Raw genomic sequence first — 18,590 nt, 5'->3', positions numbered from 1 at the left:
TCCTGCAGTGCGGAGTCTATCTGTTACAGGCTCATTCCCACACGAGGAAACTCCCACACACATAGTGAGCCCTGACAACAAGAAAATTAAGTGTTGCCAGATAATTGTTGTGAAGAGTTAGTATGTGATCTAGTAAATGGTTACCGCCACGGTTTTTGGAAGAGGCCCTTAAAGCGATATGCACACCTAGAGAGAGAAAGAAATATATATATATTATGTAATGAATATATAGATTTATAGATTTATAGATTTATTACTATGGTTGCACCCTTTATTATGAAAAATTCAGTTAGGAACGAACATGTTTTTTTTACTTTTGTTGAAATATAAGGAAATATTGCTTGAATGATGTGTTTCAGATTCCTGTAGTGGACTGCGGAGTAAATGGGAAGTGCATTGCAGACCTGTCTCTTAAAGCAGAGCCAAGTGTCAATGAGTGAGTGTTATCTCACATGGATTTTCTCGCATACTGTTGCCGATGTGTAGGGCTGGGCCATAATTTAATTTTTACAGTTTATAGTCTTTAAATGGTATTTGTATCTGCATGGAATGGATATATGAATTCTTATTGAATTACGAGACATGAGGGCCATGTAAAACCACGCATGGTTATTGTGATATTAATGATTTATTATCTCCAGCCATACTTGACAAAAATAGCATATGACTGCCCCCTTGAGGCAGAAAATATGAATCACATTTGAATTATAATGACTTAAATATTGACAATATAACATCCTCGCTTCACTTCAGAATGGTGATTAAAGTCTACAAGGAGAAGATTACTGTGTCTGTTGATGTTAAAAACAGCAAAGACAATGCATACAACACCAAGGTTATAGTGGACTTCAGCCAGAACATCAACTATGTCAAAGTAGAGGTGAGGATTTCATTTGTCTTGTCTGCATCATATCTAAAGCAGCAATGTTTAAAAGGGCCTATTATCTTTCCAATGGGGGTCATGTTGTTGAGCCTTTAGAAGCCATTTTGAAATATGGCCATTTGTGAATGAAAAAATGGGAGTGTCCATGCAAATATATATTATAGCCAGTTGAACACTTCCACGTTGCGATGTCACAAAGGGTTTCTTAGATTTTGAAATGGCTCGTAATGGTTCATTATAGTGTCCCCTGGTGGACAAAATAGGGGCCCCTTTAAGCATGTTCTTTGTAATCATCTTGTCATGATGCGTTTCACTTTGTGTTTTGTCAGCCTGACATCAAGGAGTGCAATCTGAACCACACTCGGTTAGAGTGTGCTGTGGGGTACCCCTTCCTGGCCAGCAACGCAGAGGTCTGGTAGTCTCCTTGTGCACCACATCCACCGCGACCCAGAATGCCTTATGCTTACAGAACTTTTTATTTTGCCACATCTCACAGGAGCATTTTAAACTGACGTTTGAAGTCACCCCTGAGCATATTGGAGCAGAGATTCAAATAAACGTAACTGCTACAAGGTGAGAGCACAAAAACACACAATTATTTCTTTGTGTATAGGAAAAAAAATACATAGTTTGTGATAAACAGGCGATAACAGGTAATATAAAGTACATTACAAATTTCCCCACAACAGCGATAGTGACGAATCCCCTTCGACCTTGGGCGACAACATGGTGAAAATCAAAATCCCTGTCAAGTATGAAGCCGGGCTCATATTCTCAGTGTGAGTAGCAGAGAAAAAGAAATCCTATCGATTCTGCTGTCCACAGCCTAATCTGTAGGCACCCTCACGCCTAACTCTGCACCTTAAGAAATCCCATCTGAAAAAACTGTAACAGCCGTCCTCTGTATGTTGTTTAGGAGGCCGAAGGACGATCACATCGTATATAAGGAGGGCGAACAGTACCCGGCCGTCTTCAACCACACCAGCGCCATAGGGAAGGAGCTCACCATAACATACAAGGTAGGACGAAGGGATCCCTCTTAACGCTACTCCACGTTTATATGCGATTCATGAAAACCAAACACACCTTATTAAGAATCGGTGCCCGAACGATCACTTTGGTCTCGCTGGCCCAGCCCAAAGGTGGACCCACTGTCTACCTGTAAGGTGAAGCTGAATGTCATTGTAACAATGTCCATGCTACATAGGTGACTTTTACTGGGCCCCTCCAGACAAGGATATACACCCTACGGTAAATGCGGATAGGAACCCTTTTCGTCCGGTCCCGGAGGTCGTTTCGTCCGTCAGTGGGTCGGTCACCTCTGAGCTTACGAATCCGGAGAGCTCCGGGAGAAACGGAGCAATACCAACGGAACTCGAGGCGGCAGTATAGAGTCAGAAGTCCAACCAATCGCGAAAATAGATAGAGAGTAGTATAATATCTGATATGTATATATATATATTGTGTTTAACGCTTTAAACTTATATTATACTATATACCTGACCTTTTTATTTTATTGTTTGCCTGCTTTGGCAATGAGTTGTAACTGGTCATTTAAAGATGGCGCAACATTTTGAGGAGAGAATCTGCGGGTTGTTGAGGGGTGTCACATGCCACCTACTCTTTTTGCGCCTTTTTTTTGCCGATTTCGGATGACACAAAGCAAAATAATCTCCTATACAGATGCCATGTTTGCGATTGTCGATGTCGGTAATTTGCAACACGATAGTCACTGCCCTCTATAGGATGTACTGGTAACATTCATAACAACACTGAAACCGGACGGAGGTATGAAGGGTACTCCCTGATCCGTCCTGATCCGGAGGTATGAATCTGCCTTTTGTCTGTGTCGTGATGGCTGGTTTAACCTGTGCACACTCATTGCTCAATTGATTGCAACATTGTTTGCTTAATGCGCAACCGGTGTGCAGCTCCACCCAGCAACTGAGTTCAATCAGTCTGACTCGGGCCAGGTGAGGCTGCTTAAACCAGCCATCATCCACACACACTCCACAGTCATGAACCTAAAGAAAATCCCTTTAAGTCACGTTGGATGTTTATAGTAGCCATTGGGAATGAATGAATTGGTGATCATGCAGTGGACAGAGAATCCTATCGAGAACGTGACCTATTTGTACCTCGACCAAATCTCTCATAGCTGTGCCCAGTCCTGTCTCTCCTCTCATCTCCCATGTTATCTGCATCCACCGTCTGTCCCCAACAGGTGGAGAAGGCGCTGAAGGTGACCACCCCTCCCTTGAAGCTGACCATCACCTACCCTTACCGGTCCACCATGAACAACATCCTCCTCTACCTCACCCATGTCACCTACAGCCCCGAAGTACGTAGCATGTGTGAACACATGTACATCCCGCGCTCACGACACGTCTCTGTTGACGTGGCGATGATACGCATTTCAATGTTTTTGGGTGTTTCTCCCTCTCTCTCTCTCTCTCTCTCTCTCTCTCTCTCTCTCTCTCTCTCTCTCTCTCTCTCTCTCTCTCTCTCTGTCTCTCACTCTGTCTGTCTGTCTGTCTGTCTGTCTTCCTCTCTCTCTCTCCCTCTCTCTCTCTCTCTCTCTCTTTCTCTCTCTCTCTCTCTGTGTCTTCCTTTCTCTCTATCTCTCTCTCTCCCTCTCTGTCTCTCACTCTGTCTTCCTTTCTGTCTGTCTGTCTTTCTCTCTCTCTCTCTCTCTCGCTCTCTCGCTCTCTCTCTCTGTGTCTCTCTGTCTCTCCCTCTCACAGATCACATGTAATGCGGACGATCAGATCAACCCAGAAAAGATCGGCTCTAAGACCCATACGGTCAAAACGTCAAAAGAATCACTGAGCGCTTACCTTGTGGTGAGTCCTTTGTTTGGTTGATGAATGAAGTACACTTTGCATGTTGTCTTTCTTTTGACCAACATGCCTGGTTCACTGTTACAGAGCTGTGGGACCATCCTTTGTAGGTCCTTTGACTGCATGATCCCTGAGGCCGTTACCAGTGAGGTCAACGTCACGTTTAGAGTGTGGAAACCCACTTTTATCAAGGTAAGCAGATGTATACACATGTAAAAAAAAAAAATCATCAATGGGAAATATATAATAGATATATTTTATAGACGTTTTTTGTTTTTGAATGTCTCCTCCTGAGTTCTGAAGCGTTGTTGTTTTTTGCTTTAAAGGCTGAGTTTTCCAGCTTATACATGATGGTGAATGGTACCCTTAAAGCCCGGGATCATCTATTTTTGCTGACCAGTGACCACAATGCCCGGATTGTAAGTAACGGTTTTCTTCCACTTACAAGCACAGTGTGGTGTTTACGTCTTTGTTATAAGTGTTGGTTTTTGATTTTGAAAAAAAAGGATATATTATTGTTTTTAAGTAAACACACACCATATATATTTGTGTCTATTGCATCTGCACGTGTGTGTGTTTGTGTGTTTAATGTGTGTGTTCTCGCGTGTCTGCTAACCTGGGTTCCAGGTGAAAATCCAGGTGTCAAAGGAGGCTATAGGAGGGATCCCTTGGTGGATCATCCTGATCAGCATCCTGATAGGACTGCTTATCCTTGCACTAGTCATCTTCGGACTATGGAAGGTAAATATAAATAATAATAATAATAATAAATAATGCGTATACCGTTATGTATATAATATATGGCCCTTTCAGTACCACGAGTGCATATATTCTGAGCCTCGACAATACCATGGTCTGTCAATTGAGCTAAACTGGTTAAAGTGTATGCCAGGGTATACACATCAAACCCAAAGTTCTTCTAAATGATTGTATTGAATTACAAAAATTTGAAAATACTCGAGGTACTCTAGAAAAAACAGCTTATCAAAGATTCTTGATTGCATGCAATGAGGATATATTGCGTCTATGGTTCGGTAACTGGGTTTGTCTGCGTTTCCCAGATTAACTTCTTCAAGAGGAAGAGTCTGGAGGACAGGAAGGAGGACATGATGGAATGAGGGGTGACCAGAGGCCAGCACTTAGCACCAGCAGTGTCAGCAGCTCAGTGGGCCAAGGTTACCGGGCCACACAGACAATGGAAGTAGGCCTACAAAATCAGCAGCTGGACGGACTGCGTAACATGCTTTAGAGGGGACATATTATACCACCAGCTGTGAGTGGGATTAGCCTACGAGCTGTTTTGAAAATCTGCCCCATATGACATCACTACTGGGCGTGTCCACCTAGATCTGAGCTGGATAGATCGGTTTACAAGCCTTCCCAGTGGACTGAAGTAAACGTTGCTCATCTATCCAGCACACATCTAGGTGGACACGCCCACTAGTGATGTCATATGGGGCCGATTTTTGAAACGGCTTGTAAGGCTAATCACACTCACACCTGGTGGTATATGTCTCCTTCAAGTCGCACATCTGCCTCACTGGTGTTTAGACCGACACAGACTGTACAGGCGATTGACTACTTCCACTCACTCACGCCTGGGCAAAGGAGTAGTGTCCCTCGAACAAAAGCCATATAAAGACAATCCCAATGGTCTGGTAAGATTAAAAAAGAAATGTCTTCTTGATCAATTTGATGTATGTCGTAGTCTCCCCGCAGATTTTCCCCGCATTTACTCTCACCATCAACCTCTGGTCAGTTCTAAAATTAGGCAAGAATGGTAAAGTATACAAGGGGAGATGAGATGTAGCTGGTGGGTGTCAAGAACCGCTTTGACAAACCACATTGCTCGTAAAGATATAGCTGTTGCACTAATATCACCAATAGTTGCATACACATCTAATTAGCTAAACTGCTATTGAAATAAAACACATACTCAGGTTTTTAACTCATCCACCCTCAAAAACAGTTTCAAAATGATTTATATATGTATATTATGTTGCTATCTTAAGAACAGCAAAGAGATTATTCTGAGAAATGATATGTAAGCCAAGTGGGTTTAATGGATCAAACATTTATCTGGTGATTTGTAAAGGCTAGATAGACATTTATACATGTAGAATACCAATGTTCTAAACTAAATTATACATGTAAAATACCAATGTCCTAAACTAAACAGAGGTTTGCTTTGTTATTTTAATTGAAACACTGTTCATTTCAGCCTTTTACATATTTTATTCCTTAAGGATAGCCATTTTAAATATGACAAATTCCTCATCCTCTTATTCCTAATGTTGGATTTCTACACTGATTTTCACAACGTTTTTTTTTTCACAAAGTCAAGGTGCAGAATGTATGCTTTTATTTTTTATACCATTTTAACTAAGTTGATTTGTAAAGCAGGAAAAAATATTAATAATCTTGTATTAACTTTGTCTGTAATTATCGTTTTGGTTACTTGGGATATAGATAGCCAACAGACTGCACCTTTGAAAATATATATATATCTTTGATTGTACTGTAAATGCAAATGGACGCTCAAATATGTAAAGCTTTAAATGTACAAAGTGTGTTTGCCACAACTCATTATTTAAGACAAAACTGTTTTTTTTTACAACTTATTCACCGACTTTTTCTTCCTGAAAACCAAAAGATATTGCTCGGGTGATACCATGATAAGAGAATGATTAAGAATATTTTATTGCATACAAGACTTGTTAGACAGATATAAGCATTTCACATGCTACAAAACTATGTAAATATCATTCTTATTTTTAGATAACAAATTCTGATTCTGTTAACTCTGTAGTCAAAGATAAATGAAGAAGAGGGTGTGATTCCACTATTTCCCATCATCTTATATTATTTACGGTATGTGTTATTTGTGACGTTTGTTAATTTCAATGAATATCATGTCCAAGTCTGATTGACCAAAACAAAAAGAGCAAAACATATGTGTGCTATGGATTAACAAAGAGTATTCCTACCTATAAAGGTGGATATAAACAACATATACACATTATTTGTATTATGTGTGAGGTAAATTCTGATAATTATCTATTACTGTTCACCTCCTGTTGTTTTATGATCCACATCTTCTCGTCGCAGAGATTTGCATTTTAATGACACAAATCACTTTATATTTGGCACACAACCCCATTTATCAGTCAGTTTGTTTGCACAGCTTTGCAGTTAGTGAAACTTCGGTGAAGTAATTTTATGATCTTTGGTAGTGATTCAGTTTTAAACCCTTCTCTTGTTTTATTCTTCGATACCGATATTCAACAGTTAAAACCAAAATCCAAGAAGGAGACAGCCATTATTTTAATACTGAATTTTATAAGATAATTCAAGTTTAACTTTCCACTGTTGAAATCAAGCACATATAAAATATACATGTAGAATATGTAGCATTTCTAGGGACGGTGTGTGGCCAAAGAGGGCTAAGATGCCTCAAGGCAAAGGTCTTGCTGTGGAAGAGCAGGTTAAGAATGAAGCCAAATGTTATTGTTGAGATTCCCAATGCTCTACACTGCTGTGAAGTTATCATTGTAATGCACTGGTTTGTCATGCTTTCTCATCAGCATGAAAAAACTGAACTGAGTCTGATGCAGAAAAAAATAAAGATTTTTTATGACTATGTATGTGGTGATTTTTACGATTTGGGAAAATGTGGGCATTTATGTTAACTCAGGGTTCTTAGCAAATACCATTTGCCTGCTTTTTTTTATTTCCCTTTCCAGCATTCCTTTTCACTCTGGTTCTTCCACTCCTCTCCAACTCGCCATTTTGTGTATGTTGCAATAATTTGTTTGTTTGTTTGTGTGAGTATTGTGTATAGCCCTATTTGTCATTAGTAAGGGTCCTCCTGTGTGTGTGGGGGGGGGGCATCAGCCCAGCCCAGCTGCCCATATAGCAGGCAGTTCCTTAGAAAAATGACATAATACACTCGATCTTGAGCAGCGTCCTGTAAACATCCCCCCCTAGTGTCGCTTCGCAGTACTTTAGATGACAGACGGCAGGGGAAGCGAAGGGATCCATCTTGCCAGACAGGAGGCGAGGTAGCCCGCCTTTGAGTTGTACCTCCAAACAGCTTCGTATTCCTCATTCTCATCCTGGAGAGCCGAGGGGCGCCGTGTCTCCGGCTGTAGGATGTCCCGACATGAGGGTGAGTGTAACCTGGTAACGTGGCCGCTCGGCAATCACGAGCTATAACGTTAGTCCATGACTCGTAGTTGTGACCACCGGTCATACGAGGCTGGTTCTAAAACGAGCCTTCTGGCAACAGATAGAAGTGTTATTATCGTGGACATTATCCTTATCATGATAATTGTCCAAGTCGTTATGATCATAGTCATTACAAACCGGTGCTGTCCCGGTTGGTGTCTCTAGTCTACTCCATCCAGCTGCTCTACAGGATCATTAGCTACCAGAGCTAGCACTTAGCCTGCGCTAACGTTGTTAGCACTTAGCCTGAGCAAACGGTGTTAGCACTTAGCCTGAGCTAACGGTGGTGCTGCTAGCACTTATCCTGAGTTAACGGTGCTAGCCCATAGCTTGAGCCACCACCAAGAACATTTCCGAGGCTAGCGGACAAGCTAACGTATGACAACGCAAATAAGTCCGCTGTAGTACCGCAGTTAAAAGTGACTGTTCAGCTCTTGTATACCAGGACAGTAGGTTCTAATGGACTCAAGGACTGCAGGTACTGATTTGTCCATGGACACTAGGCTCTGATGTGTTACGCTACCAGAACCTTAGGACAGTAGGCTCTGATGTGTACCAGGATAGTAGGTTCAAATGTGTAACATTAACAGGGCAGTGGGCTCTGCTGTGTAACGGTACCAGGACAGTAGGCTGTGATGTGTAACATTAACAGGACAGTAGGCTCTGATGTGTTACGCTACCAGGACAGTAGGATCTGATGTGTACCAGGATAGTAGGTTCAAATGTGTAACATTAACAGGGCAGTAGGCTCTGCTGTGTAACGTTACCAGGACATTAGGCTCTGATGTGTAACATTAACGGGACAGTAGGCTCTGATGTGTAACATTAACAGGGCAGTAGGCTATGCTGTGTAACGTTACCAGGACAGTGGCTCTGATGTGTAACATTAACAGTACAGTAGGCTCTGATGTGTACTTGGACAGTAGGCTCTGATGGGTAACGTTGCCAGGACAGTAGTCTCTTATGTGTAACGTTACCACAACGTTGTGATGTGTACCAGGAAAGAAGGTTTCGAAGTTGACCAGGACTTAATTCTGTTTGTTTGTCATACATATCATGATTCAGCTCTGTTAGTTATTAATGCTTCTAGTTCAATATCTTTAGGTCCTGTCAGGTGAGGTAGACTTGTATTACTTATGTAAAGAGAATGAATGTCCTCAAGACACAAAGTGCTAGGCCTTGAAAGGCGAAAGTGAACAATTTAACCCCAGGGGCCAAGAAGGTTTTCCATTACTTTATATTTGAGCTAAATGAGTCCATACTGTGTTCTGTGTTCTAAATGCATTGCCAGCTAACAAATAAGGATAAACAAATGATTAACAGGACAACTTGCCAGTGTTCCTTGGATTGCCACAGCTCTGTTAAAGTGCTGATGGACAAATAGATAGACTTTTGGTAGAATCAATGCTAAAATAGTTTGTTGAAAGTTATACTTGTCTTGAAGTCCAATACGCAAGCTTAAACAACATACCCATAAACGATCTGCTCTTTAGTTTTATTGCTTGCAACTTCTTAAATGTTAAGAGCATATCGCTGTGTATCAGCCCACACATAATGTTTTTTCACAGCCTAGCATCGGATCACTGAACATGTTCTCGTCGTCTGTCCTTCTGCAGGTGTGAGCTGCGATGCATGTTTGAAAGGGAACTTCCGGGGGAGACGCTTCAAGTGTCTGATCTGCTACGACTACGACCTGTGTGCTTCATGCTACGAGGGCGGTGCTACGACCACCAGGCACACCGCAGAGCACCCCATGCAGTGCATACTCACCAGGGTAGACTACGGTAAGAGCCTGGCTAGCCGTAGCATGGCACCAGCAGTGGCCGCGTCTCTTACTGTGGCTGCTGCTGGCCTAAACTGCAACACTGAGTGAGATCAGAAGTGGCAGTGTCCTCCCAACAACCGGGTGGGACACTGCCACTTGGGATGTCTCTAAGGTCGGTAAGGTTTAAAATGGCTTGCAAAGGCTAACCAACGTCAAACCTGTGGTAAAATAAGAGCCCTTCTTAAAGTGCTCTTACTATGGAATATGCCATAAGCATCAGTAACTGTTATACTTTTTGTATAAAACTAGAAAGTCTCAGGTCAGGATTGTTCTTTCGATTTTTCATGGTCACTGATATAATTTAGTCGTTTATCTGCTCTTCCTCTGCAATACTTTGCTTTGATGCATCTTAGCCCAATTCGGCTATATGCCATTCATAGAAACGCTACATACTCTACACATAAATCTAATTACGTGTGTTACATGTACTCAATTTCAACAATATGTAAATATTAAAGGCTAAACTATTCTTATCAATCTTGTATTTGGGTAATGGAGAAAAATTAAAAACCAAGAACATAATCATGGCAGTTTAAGCTTCTGCCAAGCCATGCACACAAATTGGAAAACCATGACAGATGTGGTTCTGTCATGATGTGCCAACCGCCAATGTATCGCCTACATCTATTATTTCAAATGGGCTGGGGTGATAAACCCACGAGCTTGTGTCCCTCTCTCGTCCAGACCTGTATTACGGAGGGGACAACTTCTCTGTGGAGCAGCCCCAGTCCTTCACCTGTCCCTACTGCGGGAGGATGGGCTACACCGAGACCTCCCTGCAGGAGCACGTCTCCTCTGAGCACGCAGAAACCTCCACCGAAGTGGTGAGGACTCTGACCCGGGACTGCCATACTCCCACACAATACTATGTTAAATCCCTTTTTCTTTTCCTCCCCCCCTCAAATGACATTTATCTCAATGTTTGAATAGAGCCCGTTTGGATTCATTTTGTACCTTGTAGCTAGATTCCTTTTTTAATTACTTTATTGCGTTTTATAATGAGGTTTGTGTCTGTGAAATGGACAAATGCTAAACTGCGAGTATATTTTAAAATACTTAAAAGTATTTTAACATACACTCTGTGTGCATGTAAACTGAGCTCGGTCTATATTTCGACATTTAATACGCCTTACGCCTCAGACCTAGTTGCTTCAACCTCACTGATCCTCCCTGTTCCTCCGTATCAGCTACTCAGTGTGCCTCAGCGCACTCTGAAGAAACATTTCTCCCACCCTAGACTGAACGCGTTCTCTTAGTCTCTCTAACGCTCTCCCTCTCGTTTTTAGATCTGCCCCATATGTGCAGCGTTGCCAGGAGGGGACCCCAACCATGTGACCGATGACTTCACCGCCCATCTCACTCTGGAGCACAGGGCGCCCAGAGATGTGATATCCTTCCTGTGCGCTGCTTACTGATGCGCCTGAAGCCCACTAGATGCTTTGACTTCTTCTTTTTCCCCCCATAAGCCAGGCACTGTATAAGGGACGCAACTCAAGTCATTAATGCATCAATTATTTATTTGATTAATGCTTTAGTGTATAAAGTGTATCCCATAAATGATGGCATCACACGGCAAAGTGAGCTCGTTTAGCTGGCCACGCCCGGCGAGCAGCCGATGAAAACCCAATTATTCATTTTGTATCGATCCCAACCCGTACTTGATAAACGTCCCGAGCGATGTACCGGCCCGTCACGACGGATCGCCTTTATAAATCAGCTAATCGTTGCCGTGGCGTTCGTGACTCGAGTCCTTAACGAGCGCCTCCCACGACGAGTCCAGTAGCGTGCGGCACGTGCGGCGGATGTTCCACCCGGGCCGCGGGCTGGGCGGGCCCCGGGCGCGGCGCACCAACATGCACTTTACCAGCGGCTCCACGGGGGGCCTGTCCTCCTCCACCTCCTCGCAGAGCTCCACCTACACCCCCAGCAACCGGGAGGCCATGGACCCCATCGCAGGTACTCTTTTAATGAAGTCTGTAGCCCTGCTAGTAGTTAAAGCAGTGTCACAGCCCTGCTAGTAGTTAAAGCAGTGTCATTACACAGCCCTGCTAGTAGTTAAAGCAGTGTCACAGCCCTGCTAGTAGTTAAAGCAGTGTCATTACACAGCCCTGCTAGTAGTTAAAGCAGTGTCATTACACAGCCCTGCTAGTAGTTAAAGCAGTGTCACAGCCCTGCTAGTAGTTAAAGCAGTGTCATTACACAGCCCTGCTAGTAGTTAAAGCAGTGTCATTGCACAGCCCTGCTAGTAGTTAAAGCAGTGTCACAGCCCTGCTAGTAGTTAAAGCAGTGTCACAGCCCTGCTAGTAGTTAAAGCAGTGTCACAGCCCTGCTAGTAGTTAAAGCAGTGTCATTACACAGCCCTGCTAGTAGTTAAAGCAGTGTCATTACACAGCCCTGCTAGTAGTTAAAGCAGTGTCATTACACAGCCCTGATAGTAGTTAAAGCAGTGTCATTACACAGCCCTGCTAGTAGTTAAAACAGTGTCATTACACAACCCTGCTAGTAGTTAAAGCAGTGTCATTACACAGACCTGATAGTAGTTAAAGCAGTGTCATTGCACAGCCCTGATAGTAGTTCATATAGTTTACAAAGTCCTATTAAGTCGCTCTATTAGTACAGTCTAATACACAGTGCTGTTAGTAGTAAATGCAGTCTATATAGGCCCATAAATGCATTACACGTCCCTTTTAGTAGTAAATATATTCTAGTCCCATAAATAACCCCTCTAAATGAGAGTCGGAGAATAACTTCTAATGGGCAAGGCTTTATCATGTGTTTTAGATGGATGGATAGATCAGCTGCGATGCTACTCTACTATTTAATCCCGGCAGTATACTTGTTGCTCAGGCGCCAGCCCACTCGGAGGCCGTCAACTCCACTCAGTCTGGTCGCCCGCGATGGATCCTTTTAATATTCCTCGCCGTGCGTTTCCCCGTGTCGGCTGAGCGCTCTGTTTGGTGACGAAGGCCGTAACGCAGACAACGCAGAGGCCTGTGTCACTGTGCTCACCCCCCCCCCTCCCCTCCCCCCACAGAGCTGCTGTCCCAGCTGTCGGGCGTGCGGCGTGCGGCCGGCGGGCAGATCAACGCGGCGGGGCCCTCAGCCTCCCAGCTGCAGCAGCTCCAGATGCAGCTGCAGCTGGAGCGGCAGCAGGCGCAGGCTGCGCGGCAGCAGCTGGAGGCGGGCGGGCCGCGCCACGCCGCGCGCCGCGGCAACCACAACAACAACCACCACGGCGGCGGCGGCGGCGGGCACCACCACAACCCGGGCAGCATCGGCTCGGCCGCCGCCACCGCCCTGCCCAACCCGCCGCACCCGGCCGCCGCCTCCGCCGCCATCCTCACCCACGACCACGCCCCCGGGGAGAGCAACCACAACGCAAACTGCCACGGCGCCTCCCAGTTCTTGTTAGCACGGTGAGTGGGGCGTGGCTCCCGACACACGCACGCACACGCACGCGTGCGTGTGCGTGCTCACACATAAACACACTTGGCAGACACACACACTTGGCGGCACACATACGCATGCACACACGTGCTCACACACAAACACACTTGGCACACACACACTAGGCGCGCACACACACACACTTAGCACACACACTTAGCACAGAGACTTAGCACACAGACGCACACTTGGCATACCCACACACACCCCCTCCGGCGCCTGTAACCCGCCCCCCCCGCCCCCCCGTCCTCCAGGTTATGCGAGCCCAAGCAGTGCGAGGCGGAGCGGCAGCGGGCGGAGGCGGAGCGCGCCGACCACAGCCTCTTCGTCCAGGAGCTGCTGCTGTCCACGCTGATGCACGACGGCTCCTCCTCCTCCTCTTCCTCCTCCTCGGGGGGGGAGGAGGAGGAGGGGGGCCGCAGAGACTTTGCCGGCTTCGGCGCCATGGGCTGCGTGGACGTCATGCCGCTGGACGTGGCGCTGGAGCGCCTGGAGCTGCGGGAGCGCGGCCTGCGCGCCGCCTCCGTGGGGGCGGAGCCTCCGCCGCGGCCTCTTTGATGTCGCCCGCGCGGCGGCGGGCAGACTGTGTCCTCTGTGCTGCCACTGCCAGTGACGGGAGGAGGAGTTCGAGGAGCGAGTGGCAGATTGTTTGAGTTTTAGTTCCTATGTTTTGGTTGTTGTTGTTTTCCGGTTGGGTTTGTGTTTGGTTCTGTGTTGTTTTTCTTTCTTGGATGGTTTTTCTGTATTTATTTTTTTTTCTCCAGGAGGGGGCGTTCTTTTTTGACGGTGAGAACGAGAAACGGCAGTTTTGGAGTGTGGAAAGAACTGTCGGGGCGTTATGGGGGGAGGGAGAATTGGGCCAATGTACGAATCGAATGGAAACACGATAATCAATCCCCACAGGGCTTTTATTTTGGAGGCCGGGTGACTTGTCAGACCTGCGCTTCCTGTGACAATGCAAAACAGGAATGCTCGCGCATCCCCCGGCGCGAGGGGGGAACGGTTCCCTGGGCGGAAGCTGCTCTATGTATTTATCACTCCTAATTAATAAGTGCTCGGAGGGTCTACCTTTTCACCGCATGCAGTTATTCACAGCTTACAGGTGACATTAGATGTCATCGAAATGGAAAAACTACCGGAAGCTTTCAACTGTTTTTCTTTTTTTTTCTGTTTTTATTCATGGCTATGGATAAGACGCTGTTACTAAACGCGCAAGCTGAAAAGTGCACTCGTGGAGAAACATGTGTGGGGTGTTATTTTTGTGTCATCCACGACGAAACACAACAATGTGGATCATCCGCGGTGACTGTCTCCGGTCTCTGTGTGTGTGCGACGCTTCTCTGTGGTGACTCTTTTCGTGTTGACGGTTCAAAGACAAACAGTGGGATATGTCCGCGTACGGTTTGTAACGTCGCTATAAAGCAAGCGCACAATCTTCTGTAAGTTTGCGCCGATGCACTCTTCCACGACGGCACGGTGCGCACACACCCCCTACCCCTCACAACTTCCCCATCCACATATTAAGGATATTTTTTTGTTTTTTTCAATAGATTTTTTTTATTAACTTGTAGAATGGAGAGGTTTGACTCCCACTTGCTAAGGATGGCACTTTCTATTTATTCAGTTTGTCGTCTCAATCTGTTGAAGCCTTGGCCGAGCCACGCCACCTCCATGCCTATACGATTACCCTAAAAAGAAAAAAAAATGAAGTACACTAAGTTGTATAATACATCTGTGCATTAACTTTCATAACAGTTCTAAGATGGGGGAGGGAGGGGAGGGGACTTTTCTAACTTGTAAATTTAGAATAAAATAAAAAAACAAAGCCTTTGAGGAAAACATAAACCCGTTATGTTTTTTCCGTTATTTATTTTACTGGTTTGTGTTGGGTTTAGCTGATAGACATTAAACCGTACCAAATATGAATTATCGATCCGGGCGTGTTGGTGATTATCTTGTAGTGACGTCACAAGTGGGATCGTCCACGGTCCACCCAGAGATGTGTGACGGATAGATAAACCTACCACGTGGACTGTACCAACTGCATTCATCATACGTCCGAGAGGAGGCCCCCACTTCTGATGTCACTACGGTATATTTTGAACTGCTTTATATAACCCGAAACACAGCTGCTGTGGGTATAAATGCTAGATAATGCTATATTAGATTATATGTGATCAGAAAGCGAGTGGAAAAATACTGTTTTGCTCCATTCTGGCTCCGTTAAAAAAATGACTGATCTTATTTTTTTTGGCCATGAAGTTAAAAATCGTTGTACTTTTGGATTAATTGCCAATCAACAGTGGACCTTGTTTTATAATGGAGTCCCTTTAAACGTCAACACACACCTCTCCGACCACATTCCGTCACTGGCCGGACCACCAGACATGTGGTTGAGTGCCACCTATACGTCAACCACTAACATATAACGCTCGACTTCTAAAAAGACACTGCAGACTTCCTCGTGTTTGTATACTTCTGTGTTTTGCATGATTTCATTATCCGTAACGGCCCGTTATCATGGCTATACTCTGATACTTTCAAAAAGCATTTAATCACATAGGCCCTACCCTAATCGGGGCTTATTTTGTTCAGATTAAGATCGTTTCCATAGGGGTCCCAATCTATTAGATCAGCCGTCTCACTTACCGCACTTGTGTTCCTGTCGGCGAACCACCATGGAAGAATATTACGGGGACGTAATAAGGTAAAGTGATTGTAGATGCGCACAGCGTTTTGTAAGACATACCACCTTTATTAAATGCACAGTATTACAAGGAACATTTCCATTAATTGCGGATAAGCTACTCACATTTTGCACAAAGCATAGAATTGATTGATAGAATTTGTTGATATTAAAGCAGAAGTGTTAGATCTGCCAATAGAGTGCACACACAGACACACACTTTTGCGCACTTGTGTGCACACACGCACCCACATACATACACACTCAGGGTCAGTAGCCTACCCACTCGCACACATTCGTACATTGTAGATTTTTTTTGTTTGTTATTCACATAGTAATTAAAACTTTAATCTGCACAGAAATTAAAACTTATTCTGAATATTTACAAAGAAATAAGTGATCGTCCCCAAACCGCCCCCTTAAAGATAAATTACATTCAAAAAAGGTCCCAACCCTGCTAGATTACATTCAAAATAATATTACCATTCATGATGCAAAGTCACAGTTATTCATCTTGAAGAGGATCACGCTAGGCTACAAAGGTCAGAGGTGGCTGACCCTTGACCTTCCCGACAGTGACCACGTGTCTCTCGAGACGTCAGTCGGGCGAGAGGAGAAGATCCTGACGTTTTTTGTTTTTCAAAATTGATCCGGAGCCTAGGGTCATTTTTTTTTTTTACGCAGATAGAACGTATGTCCAAAAATAAATCTTCATAAAAACTCCTCGTTACGCTCGGGAGAAAAGAGAGGAAAATTCGAATTATTTTTGTAGAGAAAAAACAGAAAGAAGAAACGATTCAAAGAAAGTCCTTGGTGAAAGAAAACGGATTGTATTGTCACTGTTGTTATGAACAAGCACAATGAATTATACAATATCGCACAAATAAAACTGTATTTACATATAGTATGTATTGCCGGTGGCCCATAACACATTTTCTTCAGTTGATGTCACAGTTTTTAACATGATACCTGTTTCAAACAGAATATACTATTAAAGATAGCCTAATATTCATAGACAAATATAAGAACTGTACAGAATGGAACACATGTATTTATATATATATATATGTGTATATATATAATATATATATATATATAATATATATATAATATATATCTATATATATATTTGAGATAGTATAATCAAAGAGACATTTTGTTTGTAGTCTGTCATGACTGTTGTAGTTTGGAACAACTTCCGCTGTAAAGCATTGGTCTGAGTTGGGTGTTAAGGTTGTGCATTTGTGTGTTTGGATAAGTACCAAGTGCATTTAACATTGCCTATGTTTCAATGATCGCTATGTTTTATATCCATATATATATATTTATATATATATATATTTGTAGAGGATTTGGTTGGAGCAGGAATAACATGTTTAGCGTTTATCTTTTTGGAAAGGTCAGTAGTAGACTGAGGACAACTGAGGGTTTGTTTTTTTCGTCCCAGTTGTGTCATGGTTATATTTTGATATGTCTCGAGAAAACTACTGGGAAAGATTAAGAAAGCAGGGTGGGTCATATCTTTTTTTTTTGTCCCAGGGGGGACAGCACTGACTCCCCCTCCCCTTAGCATTAATGTGTCCAGCGTTAGAAGTATCAGTCATCACATGCCTGGGTGAACCGGTCCAGAGAGGAAAGCTCTACACACTCAAACACCTCGTGGCCATCAAACTCTGGATACTTTAAACTCTGCTGTTGGTCGGCTCGCGGCAAAAGAAGCAGCAGCAGTGGATTGGTTTTCAAGAACGAAAAGAAGCAAAGTATTTTCACAAGTCAACCAAAAGGTTAAAGTAAACCTAAAAGCAGAATGTCCTCCTGTAAACAACCACCTGTTGGCTGTTGTCCTTCCCTTTTCGTTGCAAAATGAGTTGAAAGAAGTTTCTCAACGTTTTTTCACAACATAATTTGGATTCTTGTTCTAATGAACAACTGGGAAACATTTAAAATATTTCTCTTAGTGTACATACAAACCACAGTTTACAGATATGGGCCACCTAATGTGAACAACATGGCCAGGGACATTGCTGGTGAATTTACAAAATAAAACAAAACATAAAATCCAGAACTTGGATAAAAGAAAAAGAAACACGATAAAATAAAAAAGCATTGTGCTCATCTTTTTTTTATAGACATGCACAGCTTGAAACCCTCATTAACTGTGCTTTTGTTACATAAAAATAAACGTAAGGAGATGTATAGTGCACTCAAAGCATACTCAAAACACCACTGTTTTCTTAGTCGAGAATAAGAGACTATAGGAAAATATAACCAGATATCTACAAACATCCACAGATGCTGACCGCTATATAAACAATTGAGAAAACTGCATAGGGAGCATTATATTCCATACAAAGACCCATATCATTAAAAACACTCAACTTACTCAGACCAGAAGTAAGTTATATGGATAAACACAATATTGGAAATGTGTGTGGGATATACTGCGTTAGATTTAGTTTCCTCAATCATTGATATACTCTTTATGTATAATATGCATGTATCTTTTATGTATGAAAGCCCAAGCTGATGAACAGAGCTAATACTGAGATTATAAGGAAAGATCCTTTGATAGTTTGACAGAAAACCCACCCGATAAAGCCATAACGTAAATGATAGATCAACTTTATATGAAAACAAATGTCAATAGCCCCTGGTTGACAATTAGAAATTTCCTAAAATATT

General features: G+C 43.4%; 2 protein-coding genes across 2 annotated transcripts in view; both read left to right on the top strand.

Annotated features, from left to right (window-relative positions):
- itga1 (integrin, alpha 1) overlaps window positions 1-7,363 on the top strand; it is a 41,585-nt gene extending 34,222 nt beyond the window's left edge. The window contains exons 19-30 of the mRNA XM_030353334.1: window positions 360-436; window positions 754-880; window positions 1,213-1,293; window positions 1,380-1,456; window positions 1,573-1,662; window positions 1,800-1,902; window positions 3,108-3,224; window positions 3,628-3,726; window positions 3,811-3,915; window positions 4,050-4,142; window positions 4,351-4,464; window positions 4,785-7,363. Coding sequence (XP_030209194.1) covers window positions 360-436; window positions 754-880; window positions 1,213-1,293; window positions 1,380-1,456; window positions 1,573-1,662; window positions 1,800-1,902; window positions 3,108-3,224; window positions 3,628-3,726; window positions 3,811-3,915; window positions 4,050-4,142; window positions 4,351-4,464; window positions 4,785-4,841 — 1,140 coding nt within the window. The 3' untranslated portion in view covers window positions 4,842-7,363. The remainder of the gene's footprint in view (window positions 1-359; window positions 437-753; window positions 881-1,212; window positions 1,294-1,379; window positions 1,457-1,572; window positions 1,663-1,799; window positions 1,903-3,107; window positions 3,225-3,627; window positions 3,727-3,810; window positions 3,916-4,049; window positions 4,143-4,350; window positions 4,465-4,784) is intronic.
- A 300-nt stretch (window positions 7,364-7,663) lies between these two features.
- On the top strand, window positions 7,664-15,155 carry LOC115541574 (E3 ubiquitin-protein ligase KCMF1-like). The gene is given in 9 exon segments (XM_030353335.1): window positions 7,664-7,891; window positions 9,567-9,734; window positions 10,460-10,599; window positions 11,062-11,163; window positions 11,545-11,731; window positions 12,810-12,988; window positions 12,990-12,998; window positions 13,001-13,191; window positions 13,477-15,155. Coding segments are annotated over 9 exon segments (1,296 nt in total). The 5' UTR covers window positions 7,664-7,875; the 3' UTR covers window positions 13,781-15,155.
- The last annotated feature ends 3,435 nt before the right edge of the window (window positions 15,156-18,590 follow it).

The sequence above is a fragment of the Gadus morhua genome, chromosome 4, assembly GCF_902167405.1.
Source record: "Gadus morhua chromosome 4, gadMor3.0, whole genome shotgun sequence".
Lineage (NCBI taxonomy): Eukaryota > Metazoa > Chordata > Actinopteri > Gadiformes > Gadidae > Gadus > Gadus morhua.
The sequence above is the reverse complement of the archived record's forward strand: the minus strand, read 5'-3'. Positions and strand labels throughout refer to the sequence as shown.